The 14,603-nt window shown below is 30.4% G+C and overlaps 1 protein-coding gene across 1 annotated transcript; it reads right to left on the bottom strand.

Moving 5' to 3' along the window:
* Window positions 1-3,738: 3,738 nt before the first annotated feature.
* Unc-76 (fasciculation and elongation protein Unc-76) lies at window positions 3,739-12,802 on the bottom strand. Its single transcript, XM_088227770.1, has 6 exons — window positions 12,693-12,802; window positions 9,057-9,188; window positions 8,103-8,226; window positions 6,515-6,768; window positions 5,397-5,472; window positions 3,739-3,952 (listed from the first exon to the last, which is right to left on the bottom strand). The coding sequence occupies exons 1-6, from the start codon at window positions 12,798-12,800 to the stop codon at window positions 3,870-3,872; spliced, it is 777 nt and encodes a 258-aa protein (XP_088083896.1). The 5' UTR covers window positions 12,801-12,802; the 3' UTR covers window positions 3,739-3,869.
* Between the last annotated feature and the right edge of the window lie 1,801 nt (window positions 12,803-14,603).

The following is a 14,603-nucleotide window of genomic DNA, read 5'->3' as shown; positions in this document are numbered from 1 at the left end:
GACAGCATAATAAAAGATAAAAGGAATGCAGCATGGTTTTTTCTGGAAGTAATGAATCGGTGACGAGTTTTAAATGAAAATTTGAGTTTAAACTCGTTAAATAAATTATCACCAATGTTCGACAAGCTAGGTTTCTCATGAATTCCAAAGACCTGCCGACTAGAGGTGGGCATTTTGGCTTTTTATAAAAATAGCAATAACAGTTACCGTTTCATAAAGACGTTTAAAAAATAACAGTTTAGTGCTTTGGGCTAGCGATATGATAGTAAGAGAAGGGATCTACTTCTACCTTATTAAAACACTTTTTCTCAGAGAAGCATATTTATTTTTATAAACAGCAAGTTGTTGCATTTACAATGATAATCATTTAAACGTAGACATTCTTACATACAAATACAGAGAATTAGCTGTGTAACAGTAATATAACCATTACAGGAATTCTGTAAACGGTGTGCACTTAACACTATGACTTCTTAATTCTAAAGGCAAGTGGAAACTTTATGTAAAGAGCTGCTTGACAATTTATTCACCCATTCCAATTTGATGCTAAAGTATATTTTGCCTTTTCCAAATGTTAATTAACTTTGTTTAATTATCAGTAACCACTTTTGGGCTTGACCATATATTTTTAATTCATTCAAACACATGTCAAAATTTAATATAATAGAAAAAAATCCTTTTACGGATGTAACTGAATGATTTTTACTGAACTTGAAATGTAACACATACCAAAACAAATTTCCATTATTCCAATGTATAAAAATGAAAAGAAGTATCACAAAACCATGGTAAATTATTTAAATAAAAATATTTTTAGGATGTTGTAATCTACCCACACAGAATATCATTGTTTTATTAAATTATTTTTTAATGTATGAAAATAACACCCAAAAAAGCATTTGGCATCCAAAATGCACTATGCTGCGTGATTTAAAGGAGTTCAATATTCATCTCATGACAAAATATATAAAGCTTATAAATCAAACCTCTGAGAAAAAAATATGACTAATTTAATGATTTACATAACATAGGGTTTATCCGCTTGCTGTATCTAAAGTTGAAATAGGTACCGTGATAATTCATCAATAAATGTGGCTGTCAATAAAACTGTCATACAAAAAGATGCACCATTCAGAACTAATTGGGCTATATTGGAAAATTAAAATATCTAACTAACCCGGATTTACATGCAAAAAATAATTATTTAAGATCTAATTTGATATTTTAGTAAGTGGGTACTACTTTTAAAAATAAATTGCAAATGTTATTGTATTTTACGTGGCAACACTAGAAGTTTTTTTTTCATCAATGGTTCACAATTCAAATTGTTTGAAATTTGAAAGTGTTACATAATGTTGGTCTTTAAGAGATAGTTTTGCTGGGAATATGATAATTAATATTATACAAGAATTATTATGGTAGGTAAACATTAAGGTACACTAAGTGACAACATTATCATGTAAGACTAGATTCATATTACTTATTCGCCACACATTACAAAGAAGGCAACGAACTTTGACAGCTAAGCTCTAAAAATTAATAAAATACATAGTATAAATGCAAAGGACCCATGTCAAATTTAATTATCTTAAATCTTAGAAATTAGTGTATAAATAACTCGCATACATTATAAGCATACTTTTGTTACATACAAAATATATACTATTTGAGTTTAATCATTTTGTAAACTATATCAGTTCAACATTATAGCCAAATTTTATAGTAAAATTTAGTGCAAAACACAAAAGGAAATGTGTGATTTTATAAAATACAGAGAACTCCAATTATCCAAATACATTGGGACCAGACCAGATAATTAAATAAAAGGGCAACACTTTTTACATATTAAGCATAGTTACAAGTGCTGTACATTAGTACAGTATGTACGTACCGTACTGTAAATGAAAGTCATTGCTTGCTGAACATCTCGGTCAAAGTAAGCTGTTTGACTGTCATCATCCGTTTTCGGGCAGCCAAGTCGTTATTGTGCGAATCGCGGTACGTTTCCGTCTCAATTAATTTTCTTCTGAAATTCTGAAGCGATTTGGATAGTCGGAGTTCGGTTAATTGGAGTTGTACTGTAATAGATGTAGTTGTTTTTATTACGTCTGTTTAAAGCAGTAGCGCTTATTAAATTATGCAACAACACAATGCTCATGTTTTGATGTTTGATGGGTCTGAATATGTGGTATTATGTGGTCTGGTACATATGGTATTTTTACTCCATTACAGACAGAAAATGGCAACAAGGTTTGTAATTTTTTAAATATTTAGTTCTGTATCTTTTGATTCCAATAAAATTGAATTATAGGTACTCAGTGAACAGAAATATGGATTTCAATATTGATTTGATTGAAACTAAGTTAAAATGATGTATGTAACACAGTTTAACAATGTTTGAGTATGTCCAAATGCTTGCAGACTGGCTGGATTTCTTTTAGGGAGAACCAAATCAATCTCCCCCTAGGGAGATAGGTGATTTGGTTCAGCCGGATGAATCTCACCCACGTGATAAAGGTTTCAGCTTTTTTACTTCACAAAAGTCAACAGATAGAAGAGTTGAGAAAATGTGGATGTTGAAACATGGGCAGAATGGTTATTTACACAGTGTGTAAAGTGGCCACTTAAACCAGCCAATGACAGGTCATAAGCCCTGTAAATGCCTAGACTTCCATATTCCCTTCTCAAAAATGTTTTCCCTCTCTGTTGAAATAATTTTTCACACAGTTTACTTGACTAAATATAAACATTTTATAGTTTACAAAATAAATAAATTCGTTTTAAGCTTAATAATCACAATTTCTATGCATTAAATCATTTACAATTTTTAAATAATAATCTTAGTAAAATGACATTCAACAGATGGAACCATAAAAATATTATTAAAACATTTTTCACAGCTAAATGAATCAGGGGAGATTAATTTTAGAATACAAACGCCTATTCAAGATTAATAATGAAATGAAAGTTAAATTTAAGGAAGCTTTTAAAAAAAAATTGTAATTGCATATTCAAAAGACTTAGTTTTAGAAAGATGGCTATACACAATCATACATTAAAGCATATATACAATAATTTAAAATGAAAGTAATGTGTCACTAACAAAATATTTTACAAATTATAAATATTTTGACACAAACATAAATAAATTAAAAAACAATAATTACAATTAGAAATACAAAAATATCAGATCGTAATCATTCCTATCACTTGGATATTTGCTAATTTCATTTCAACGCCATCTACAATTTACAAGATTCATTAATTTTAGATCGTTCTTTAACATTTTTATAATAGATTATTACTGAATAGAAGATTGTATCAATTTAATTTATTGCATCCGGGAATATAAATCAAAACATAATTTTGAAAAGCCAATCACTTCTACTGCGAAAAGAATGAATCAAAACAACTTTTATTAGATACCACAATAAACTTTGTTTTTGTTTCATTGTTTGAATTGTAACTTAATTTTGAAACTAAAAACAAATTAGAAATACAGTGTTGATTATAATTTTATAAGGTTCTTTTACTTTAAAGTATATAGTGAAAAAGTTGTGCTACAAATGTTCCATGAAATAATTACATATTTAAAAATGTGTTTACTTCATCCATTTATGAAAACTTAAAGCAAAATCTTACAGTAAATTTTGTTCACCTTTTTAATGTTATGTTCTAATTATTAATATTATATTTTCAAGTTGGAATTTTACGTAATAATTCTACCGAACAGTATGATTTAACAAAGCGTACAATAACTCGAATGTATGTATGTAAATGAGATTTTTAAGTTATATTTTTAAAGAAATGAATGTCGAAAGTGTGGCGATTGAAATTATAGTAAATTGAATTATTTAAAATAAAAGTACTTATGTGGGACATAGTACTTTTAATATGTAATCCGTGAGGAGAGTGGGCACTGTAGGGCTGTCTTCATTGATGGCCTTCAAGACTGGAAGAAAACACATTTATTAGTTCATGAAAACAGTGGCCGAAAAAGAGAGGATTCAATTATATGAGTAAGTATTTATTTTGATTAATATCTTATTTGATTTTTGTTATTTATTACCAATGAGGAAATTCAGTGCTACGGAAAATTGGATATAAAAATATTTTCTTACGCGTGGTAAAAATTAGAGCATTTAATTGTGCAATGAAGTTTCTTTAAAATGTATAAAAAAAAAAAAATACTTTAATAAAAATAAACTACTTTCAACTGCATCACAAGTTCTAACATATCAATCAGTGATAGAGTTTTGGTTTACGATAAGCCAGCTCAACAATCAGCAGAACTCAACGAAGAGAACTTGCGACATCACAGGACGAGTAATTTCACAATTATAGAAAATCACAGCGTTGATAATAAAATACATAATTATATTTATTTTTTAATTGGTTTAGTTTGATAATCTGTTAATAAATAAAAGATAAATAAAAAAAACCGCTGAATGCAATTCCATTGTGATAATATAATAACTTATATTTCAATATAAGTTATAAATAAATAATACTTGGTGCACTTTCGCTCATTTATTTGACCAATTAGCGCTATCACCCTCTAATGGGCGTCATCTGACTGGTGGTCTGAAGATGCTCACCAGTCAGATGATGTCCGTTAGAGAGTAAAAGCACTAATTTTATATAAGTGGAAGTGAACTAAGTATTATTAATTTATAACGTATACTCATTTGTTATATTATATTTATAAGTAATATAATGTAATATCGTCAGTTGACAGATAAAAGTCATTTTCAGAAATTGTTTAAAATATAGAAGATAGTGACATATAAATGTGTACATCATGAGTTTTACCAGTCAACGGACTTTATTTTATTGTTTATCTGTGACAATTATTTTTTTTACATCGGAATAACGGGGGGATTCCAATTACTTTATCTTAAAGTTTATTTTGTTTAGAAAATTTAGAAAAAAATGCATATATAAAGCTGGCAGAGGAAGGATGCGGTTGAAATGCAATCTATTACACAAATATCCGAGAAATTAATGTATGACAGGTCACGAATGATGAAATCAGGTGAGAGTGTAAATTCAGATTCAGGTCAGGTATATTAAATTGATAAGATTAAGAAAGGTCCCCGAGATAATTTGGATCGACGAACCAATGGATCGATCGTTGGTCAAAATAATAAAAAGTAAAACTAAACCAAGAAGTTTCATTGATAAGTTTATTTATTATTTTATAATAATCAGACACTTTTTTTAGATAAGAACATTATAATAAATACAAATATGTATTATAAATTGATCTCTCCCATGTGGTTCCAAGTTCTCAAGTTTTTGTGCCATTTCTGAATATTACATATATGAATACAAGATATCATAGTTAATTGCCTAAATTGGTACTAGGAGAGGTAATTTAATGAAATAGGGCTTACTTTTAATGAGAACCTGCAGAGCTTGGTTGTCTGGTGGTCCACTGTCCAGATGGTAGGGAATAACAGTCGTCAGGTACTGAAAAAATACAAACCAAGATACATACATAAACATTGTTTGGACCAACTCTATAGATATACATAATATATTGCTTCAAATATTTATTGATTATTGTGGTATTTTACATTTTCCTTTAAAAAAATTAAACTGTAAATAAACAATGTTTCCTGGGCATTATGAGACTTTTGAAAGAGAATATTCAATGTAAATAATTGAAAAAAGACAACTCTTATATATTACACCACACAAAATTGACATCAGTCATGAAAATGATAAATTAGATACTGAAATATGTCATATTTAGAGGATTGAATGTACATATTTTCATTAAATAAATTTGAATACGTATTATAATTAATATTTTATGTATAAATAAAACAAGGATCATTGTTAAAATATCTGCTAAATAAAATTAATCTGGACACAATGTAAATTTTATTTTTAATTTTGAACCAAAAAACAATATATAAAAAAAAATATTTGAAACACTAATTTTGTGGTAATAATACTTCGTTCTAAAAACATGTTTTCTAAATTGTTTTAATTGGAGATAAATATAATAAATTTTACCACTGAAAAATGTGACAGATTGCGGGATTATTCCAGGGCTATACCACATTGGACATATGTATAAGCATAAAATAAGTTTCTATGGTCGCTATCCCAGCTCTATACCAAGCATAACTTTATCCAAGGTTTACAAGTAAGAATTTTTACTATACTATCCTTATTTTACCACTATTCTAAGCATAATTTTATACCAGGTTTATAGGCCCCCTTAGTACCAATAATTTGCAATATGGAATAAAACACTCCTTTAATTAAAACTAATTACTATGCCTAGCTTTGCATGGATTGCAAGCAGTTGTAGCAATCTGTGTCTAGACAGATAAAATTATATATGTATAGGCGGCTTATATAATTAATGTATTAATATATTAAATGTTATGTATTTACATAATTACATTACCATTGGGTATAAGAAGAGAAGAGTTGGAATCACAAAATACATAAGGAGTCAAATTATGAATGCATTTTATACATAATATATCATATATACCTTAGGATCGCTACCCGGGTTAGGTCTCCCAATGTTATTATTCTTGTTTGTCCTCTTTTTCTCCACGTGGTACTGTCGCCTCTTGTTCTGCACGGCCAACAGCAGAGAGATGAATGTGTTCTTCAGTTCCTTCTCGTACTCCAACTCATCGCGCAGAGCCAACTCAGAGATGAGGGTCTCCGAGAACTCGCGGATCAGTACCTCGAGCTCCAGGTACAGCTCATTTAGCTGGGCGACGGAGAGGGTTTTCAATTCTGAAAAACATGCCGCATGTTTTAGGAGAAATAAATAATAGTAAAAAGTAATAACAATAAAACAATACAATAATAATAAAACAGTGAAATAGTAAGACGCAAAAAAATTCAAAATCCATAGTCACGATGTGACTATGGATGACACACATGTACCAAACGATTTTACCTGAAATATAGAGTAACAACTGAAGAACCATTTGAGCATTTTACATAAGACATCCGTCCACATAAGAGAAATATACTGGAGTACATTAACTTCATTCCCACCGCGGAGACATGAAGGGCAAAGGAACACAGTCTATAGAGAGACCACAGGGCGTGGTAACGTCAGTCAGCCCAACCAAGTCAGTTCAACTCACCATCATCGTTACTCTTGAGCTTCACAACAAAGTTTTAAACACAAACATTTAATAAATATGCATTAAACATCAACCTTGTTTTTTCTGTCAATATCCACCCCCAAAATCTACCGAAAATCCAACACCTTTATTTGGGTATGTTGTTACAGCTGTTATCAATTGAAAATTAAGTATTGTTATATGCTTGATCCCAAATGAGTTTTTCCAAAAACGTCAGGGAACATTATACGAAATGAGGAAGTTTAGTCCTTTTTTTTATTTGTTAATAGACTATTAAACTAAGCCAAATATTTTTTTAATTTTCATACATAATAAGAGCTATGATTTTTAAAGTTTTGTGATTTTGAAATAACTCCGCGTGTGACATCAGAGGTTCTCTTCCCCTTATTCTCGATCAGTTCTGCCCATTGGTTGATCCATATGAACTAGTGACATCATTCACAGTGGTTCGTTTTTGTAAAAATATTTTTAGTATTTTTTTTCGTACATTTTCAGGAAACTTTGCCGTACAATTTGCTCTAATTTTTAAATTATTGTATCCAATTTTCCGTAGGGCTGAAATTCCTCATTTTGTGTATTATATATACAGGGTGTTCTTTAAACCCTGTCACATCCGAAACCACGATAATCAGTATGGGCAAGAAGACATATTAGCATATTTAAAAAAATATTTAGATCAAAGAAATTTTTTTAAAATAAAATATTTAAAAAAAACAAATTGTTGCTTACTTCTGCAGGGGAGAAGTGAGGGGAGCGCGGCGCAGTATCAGACTCCCCCCTTCTCGTTACACCCCTGCAGAAGTAAGCAACCATTTGCTTTTTTTGATATATTTAAAAAAAAAAAATATTTGTGCCAATATGTCTTCTTGCTCATACTGATCATTGTGGTTTCGGATGTTTGGATAATTTATATAGCGCCGTTTTTGTGAAAATCACCTCAAGTATGTATGTTTTCTAAATAAATAAGTTACTTACTGTCTTCATATAGAGGGGAGCTGAGAACTTCTTTTCCCTTTTCCAAAGCCTCATTGTGTTCCGTCATCTCCTCATCGCAGCTGGGGGAGGAATCTTGCATCATGTCGTCAATTTCTTGAATTACCTAATAAGACAGGAATATGATGAACTTATCATTATCTCTATTATCTTCGCGAGTGTCGTGGAGACTTGTGATTTAGACCCTTGTTGCTTATTTTAAACCAAATTCAAGTTTAAGTTACCACACTATTAGATGCCTTGAACAGGTGAAACCAGAACTAGATGGTTCTAGTTTTGATAACACGTGTTTATTACAAAACTATAAATGCAAATTTTTATTGCAGGCAAATACTTTTTAAAAATTTAGTTACACATGGCGTATTGTAAGATATTTATTTATTTATTCATTCAAAATTACAAAATTAAATATTTATGAAGCTTTTTAGGCTATGCCCGTGTCAAGCCACAATAAATATACATAGTAAAATTAATTAGATCAAATTATAATGACATAGAATAACAATCTAGAAAAAAAATCAAATTCCAAAAAATACAATGCAAAAAAGATAATCAGAAATAATTTTTAAAATATAAATTATACAAATTAAGAATCATGCATAATCAAATATACAAAATAGTGATATAATTAAAATCAAAAAAACTAATAGTAAAATATAGTAGTATTAAAAAAAAGAAAATAAGAGTATCATTTAAATCAACAGAAAAATAATATATATATATAAAAGCATAATTGAAATGATAATTGAGATATGTTTTCTAGAAACTCACTAAGAAAGAAATATAAGAAATAGGAGCAATAAATCATATGCCAAATATTGAAACATGATATGGATTTTTCAATGTAAGATTTTGATATTTTTGTTATGGTGTTTTTTTTCTCCTATTCATATGTAAAAAAATGGTGTTATTGTATTCAAATGGAATAAAACTTACCTCATCCGCTGTCTTTACAGGACATTCGTGATCGAGGTGAAGTCCTCCCAGTATGAGGGCATGCATGTCCAGGTCACTGGCTACGGCTTCATCTTCCGAGCTCAGCAAATCATCTTCTGGAGTTTGCCCATCCTGAAATCACACATCGCACCTTAAAAGAACGGAACAACCTTTTTTCTGTGTAGTAATTCTGACCGATAAGGACTTTTTACTAGATCTAAAATCTATATAGTCCGATGTCATATGTTTCGAGTGGTATGGAAGCCCGGACACTGCCTGATGCGACATAAAGAAGTATTCTTCTTGTATTCAATATAGATTGAATTCTGGACATATAGAAAAATGCTCAAGATCACTTGGAGAGACAGAGTTCAAAATGAGATTGTTGTACAACTGAAAAAGGATCTAGAGGTACTTGGCAATGTAAAAACTGGGAAGTTGCAATACTTTTGCCATGCAATGAGAGGAAATAAATACCAGTTACGACAATCAATAATGCAGGGAACAATACAAGGCAGAAGAGGACCAGGGCATCGAAGGGTTTCCTGGCTCCGAAATTTGAGGCAGTGGTACGGGAAGAGTACCGTATCACTGTTGAGCTGCGGTCAACAAGGTGGAGATAGCTATGATCATCTCTAACTTCCGCAGAGGAGACGACACTTAAGGAAAAAGGAGAAGTCATTTTTCTATTTCGTTGTTGAAGAGTGATTTTTTTAAACGGTCTTGAGTCAAAATTTATGAATTTAAAAGTATGAATGCTATTGTAATCACAATTTTAAGCCGCATAACCAGCAAGAAAATTTGTTCACTGTCGATAAGTCCGATACTAGAAAGCTTTAAAATTTCACATTTTCCCTCATAATGCCTTCAAAAATCCTTATTTCAATAAGAATTTAAATAATGGTGAAATAACAATTGATCTGATTGCATGACTCGAGTCTGAAATCACTTTGACAAGTCATATAAAAAAATCACTTGATCTGATAAAAATGGACAAAACACAAATTACTGTTTTCCTCTAAACGATATTTTTTGACTTAGGTCACTTTGAAAAATCTCTCTTCATTTATATCGAGCAATACACATAAAGTAACTGGTTCTAAAAAAGCAATAAATCAATGCCTTTATGGTCACTCCATTGAACTCATTAATGTTTGTAATTTAATATGACGTTGTATCACCAAAACCACAGAGAGAATTAATTTGACCCGGTTCTTATATTACAGTCTACTAAGCAGATCATTGATATAAATACACATAATGAACAACAATTCTTGGTAAATAATTTATGATATAAACATATCATTATTTAATTTGTGCAATAATTTGACATCTACCTAGCAGGCGTTTGTGGTGACTATTATCAGCAGGGATGCTGAGGAAAAATAACAATATTCTTACTTTTAATAGGTAGATATAGCAGGGGGGCAATTACAATTTTAAAAGTTATCTTCGACTGTCTATAAAGTAAAATCGATATATTTGTACGAAAATAAAAAGTATCTTCGTCGGTAACCTGTAACTGAACAAGTTTTTAAAAATAAATTGTATGCATATACAATTTTTAATACAGAAAACTTGATTTTACTTTTTAGATATACTTATATAATAAAATTTACACTTTCAATTATGTATTTGTATATTAGCATTGTTATAATATTTGTTTATGACATTGTGAACATAAGAAGGCATTCTTAAAAATATATTATGTTTTAATTAGGTAAGTACCCTCTACCTGAACTTTTGTCTGATACAGTCAGTTGAATAAATCCTTAACATCTGATGAAAAAGTAAATTATAATAAAATAAATAAAACAACTTTGTTTTTAACCACTAATTTTTATTTTCCACCGACCAGTTTCAAAGCAAACAAGCTTCTTAGTCAAGGTTTACGTAACTAATGAATTGATTCCTTTTTTATATTTATCATGTTCACTAAATACTACACATGGACCAAATAAAAACAAAGTTAGTGCTTCAAATATGAACTTTATACTTTATAAAAAATAAATTATTTCGCAGAAAAGTTTTACTTAAATTTCCTATAGTTGGAATGTTTACATGTATTTTTAACCAACCGGATTTCTCCAGAGTATGCTTGACTACAACAGTTTATAGACTAGAAGGAATGTGTATTTGACTACACATTTTTATCAATTGTTGCGCAGTATGGGCGATAATTCTGAGATTATAATGAACATTGGTCCGTATGCTCCTGATATTACCTAAGACAGCGTCAGCAAGGATTGTTTCCTATTCCGATATACAGGATCAACCTACCGATGGTTATGCCTGTTGGAAAGGCTAACGCTTTACTGAACAACATCGCTCTGGATGTTAATCTGTTTCATGTATCCAAAGGGGTTTTCCGGAGCAGGATTCACCTACTATTTAGAGAAGAGTCTCTTTATGTATTTTTTGTCTTTTTATAATATGTAGGTCTTGAATTTTAGTTTGTAATGTATATGTTATAAATAATAAATTAATTAAATTGAAAATTGAATTTTCAAAACAAATAAAGAAGTCAGTTAACAAATAACAAATACACAAATAACTATCAACATGCTTAAAAACATGCTAAGCAATTTAGTGATCACAATGAACAATAATGAACATGCTTAAGTTATCACAATCATAACTCAACGCATGTGTAATCTCTAAGTCAACGCTCGTGTCAGTTTGTTTTTTGTATTCCTAGTAAATAAATACAGTTCATTGACGAAAAATCATCGTTCACTATTAAAAATAATATAATATATTGCATTTGCAAAATAGTAAGGAGTTTCTAATACAAAAAAGTGAAAATTAAATTACAATTACTATGGCGACTGCTTTTCTTGACATTTGGCTTGCCAACAACCGACTCAATGCAATAAATAGCATAAGAAATGATAAATAAATAAAAATAGCAGTATTGGAATATTTTCCATATCTACATTGGTGAAATTCAAACATGTGAGTGAAATTCAAACAATTCAAATTCAAACAAGCAGGATTATACATCGCAAAATGTAAATATTTTGACATTTAATATTAGGTGTTCACGTATGTTCCATTGTGATCGCCAATACGATAAACAACCATGGTGAGAAATTGTTATCACGTCGTTTATTAGCATGTCGATATTTATTTGTGATTGAGCTACTGGAAACTAGAATACTTTGGTGTGAAAATCATAATATTGTGAATAACTCTAATATTGCTAAATCTTATCATAAGATTCTATTGAATGGCAATAATTTTTCCTGACACAGAAGTTTATTTTTCATTAAATGCTTGGAGTATAAAACGCATTGCAAATTAGAGTAAAATACACAAGTAATACTCATGGTTATCATCGGAACTAACAACAGTGTTTATTAAAAAGAGCAAGACTCACTGAATAATGACAATTAGTTTCATAACAACATATTAACTACATCACTGTGGGACTGTTGTGTACTAGTAAGATTGTCTATGGTGTAGGACACTTCCTGTAGCCATTACTAAGGGCTATAAGACAAGTAAAAGCTGTTTTGGTGTTTGTGCAACTAATAAAAAATAATATCCGACCAATGCAATAATCATTGTGTTCTTATATTACTCCTGCCCTCCAAAACAAGAACACCAATTTAAATAATGGTATAAATATTTTACTTTTCTTTCACTGAGATTGAGCGCCGGCATGTGCATCTTGCGGGAGAATGATTTGGTCCAGTCGATGGGGAGGATGTTGCCAAAGTTACCGGTGATGGTCCACCACATTCTGTAAAGAAAAAAACATCATATTAAAATTAAGGTTGTTTATAATAATATCACAGAGGCCAAATTTCAATGCATTATTTTCGCTATACGAAAAGAAAATAAACCAATAAATTAACAATGAGCAATAGTAAATACTATGTCATGTCTTCCTTGGTCGTCCTCGTTTCGTGTTACCGTTCGTTTTTTCCATATATACTTGTTTCACCATTCTTTCGTCATCCATTCATTCTACATGACCAAACCATCTCAGAGACCCTTTCTTAATATTATCAATCATACCTGACTCAGATTTACTCTCGTCTGATTTCATCATTCGCAACCCTGTCATACATTGATTTCCCACCCGTTTGTCTAAGAGATCGCATTACGACCGCGTTCACTCGGATTTCATCCTTCCTCTGCCAGTTCCATGTTTCACTTCCATACATAAGTGTTGGGACTAAAACTCCATTGTGCACTCCCAGTTTAGCTTCGATTGACATATTTTTATTAGCAATTACTGTACTTAGTGCGCCGTTCCTTTTGTTGCCCGCATTCACTCTTCTTTCAACATCTTTTTTACTCTTCCATCTTTTGAAAACATGTTTCCCAGATACACAAATTCTTTTACTTGTTCAAGACATTCATTGTTTACTTTTGAGATTTTTTTTCATTATGTCGATAAATACTCAAAATATGCAAATAGCTGCCTTTTTGCTAATGACGGCGCTACACAGGTTTAATCTATCACACATTCTATCCTCTCTGCTTACGTATGAAAAAATGTTATAAAGATTGTATGATATAGGCGCTGCGCAGCCAAAGCAATATGATGCGTAGATTGCCTATATATAGGCGTTCACCAAAAAAAAATACGAATTAATTTATTGAGACTTTCATCGTGCCAAAAACTTCTTGAAAATAGTGAAATAAACCGAATTTATAGATATTTCTCTATTAAAAATTTTGGATAAGTAAAATGAACAAAAAAAAACAAATGAGCGGATATTTTGAAAAAAGATTTTTTTTTCCATCAAACCTTTAATTTTACGGGTAGATTTTGAGATGTTTGTTGATATGTTTAACTGGAATTTGCTACCCAAATAACATTTTTTGATTTTCAGAAGTCTTTGTCGGATACGTTGTACAAATTATGCAGCCGTCATGATTTTAAATGACGATTAAAATTTTCATATGAAAAATATCGAAAAAGTAAGTCTTTAATACGGATCCTAATTGATACAAACATGTCGTCGCTGCAGTTTATTAAAAATCAATTAGAGGCTGAACTTAAAAATATTAATTAGTAAACGATAAGCGATTAAAGTTAAAAATAATAGATTAAGTAAGATACATAAAATTTTAACACACAAAAATGATCCTGATTTAGCGTTGATACCGCGATAATAAGGCTCAAATTCCTGTGTGCGAGTATAAGGGACAGACGCAATCAATCAATTCTAGATTATTCATATTATAGACGTAAAAAAATTTGCACTATTACCTTAATAATTGATTTATGGCTAAGCAACACGGGTAATAAATGAGCCGTATAAGGAAATCCGATAACGGCAACCGAGACGAATAATGCAGTTATTACTTATATGGAATAAAATGCGTAACGTTACTCTACAATACTTAACCTACTTTAAACTATAATAAAAATAAACGTCACGTCGCTAATCACCAGCAGAGGGCCCCCAAAAATTATTGAATTAAGAAGATCATAAATAATTAAAATACGTAAAACTAGTACTGATAGATAACGGAGTTACCAAGAAGAAAAGGTCTAAGTTGGACTGGGCTACTTTCATAAAACTTAAA

The sequence above is a fragment of the Micrasema longulum genome, unplaced genomic scaffold, assembly GCF_059751315.1.
Source record: "Micrasema longulum isolate JH-2025_06_02 unplaced genomic scaffold, ASM5975131v1 h1tg000535l, whole genome shotgun sequence".
In the NCBI taxonomy this organism is placed as follows: domain Eukaryota; kingdom Metazoa; phylum Arthropoda; class Insecta; order Trichoptera; family Brachycentridae; genus Micrasema; species Micrasema longulum.
The sequence above is the reverse complement of the archived record's forward strand: the minus strand, read 5'-3'. Positions and strand labels throughout refer to the sequence as shown.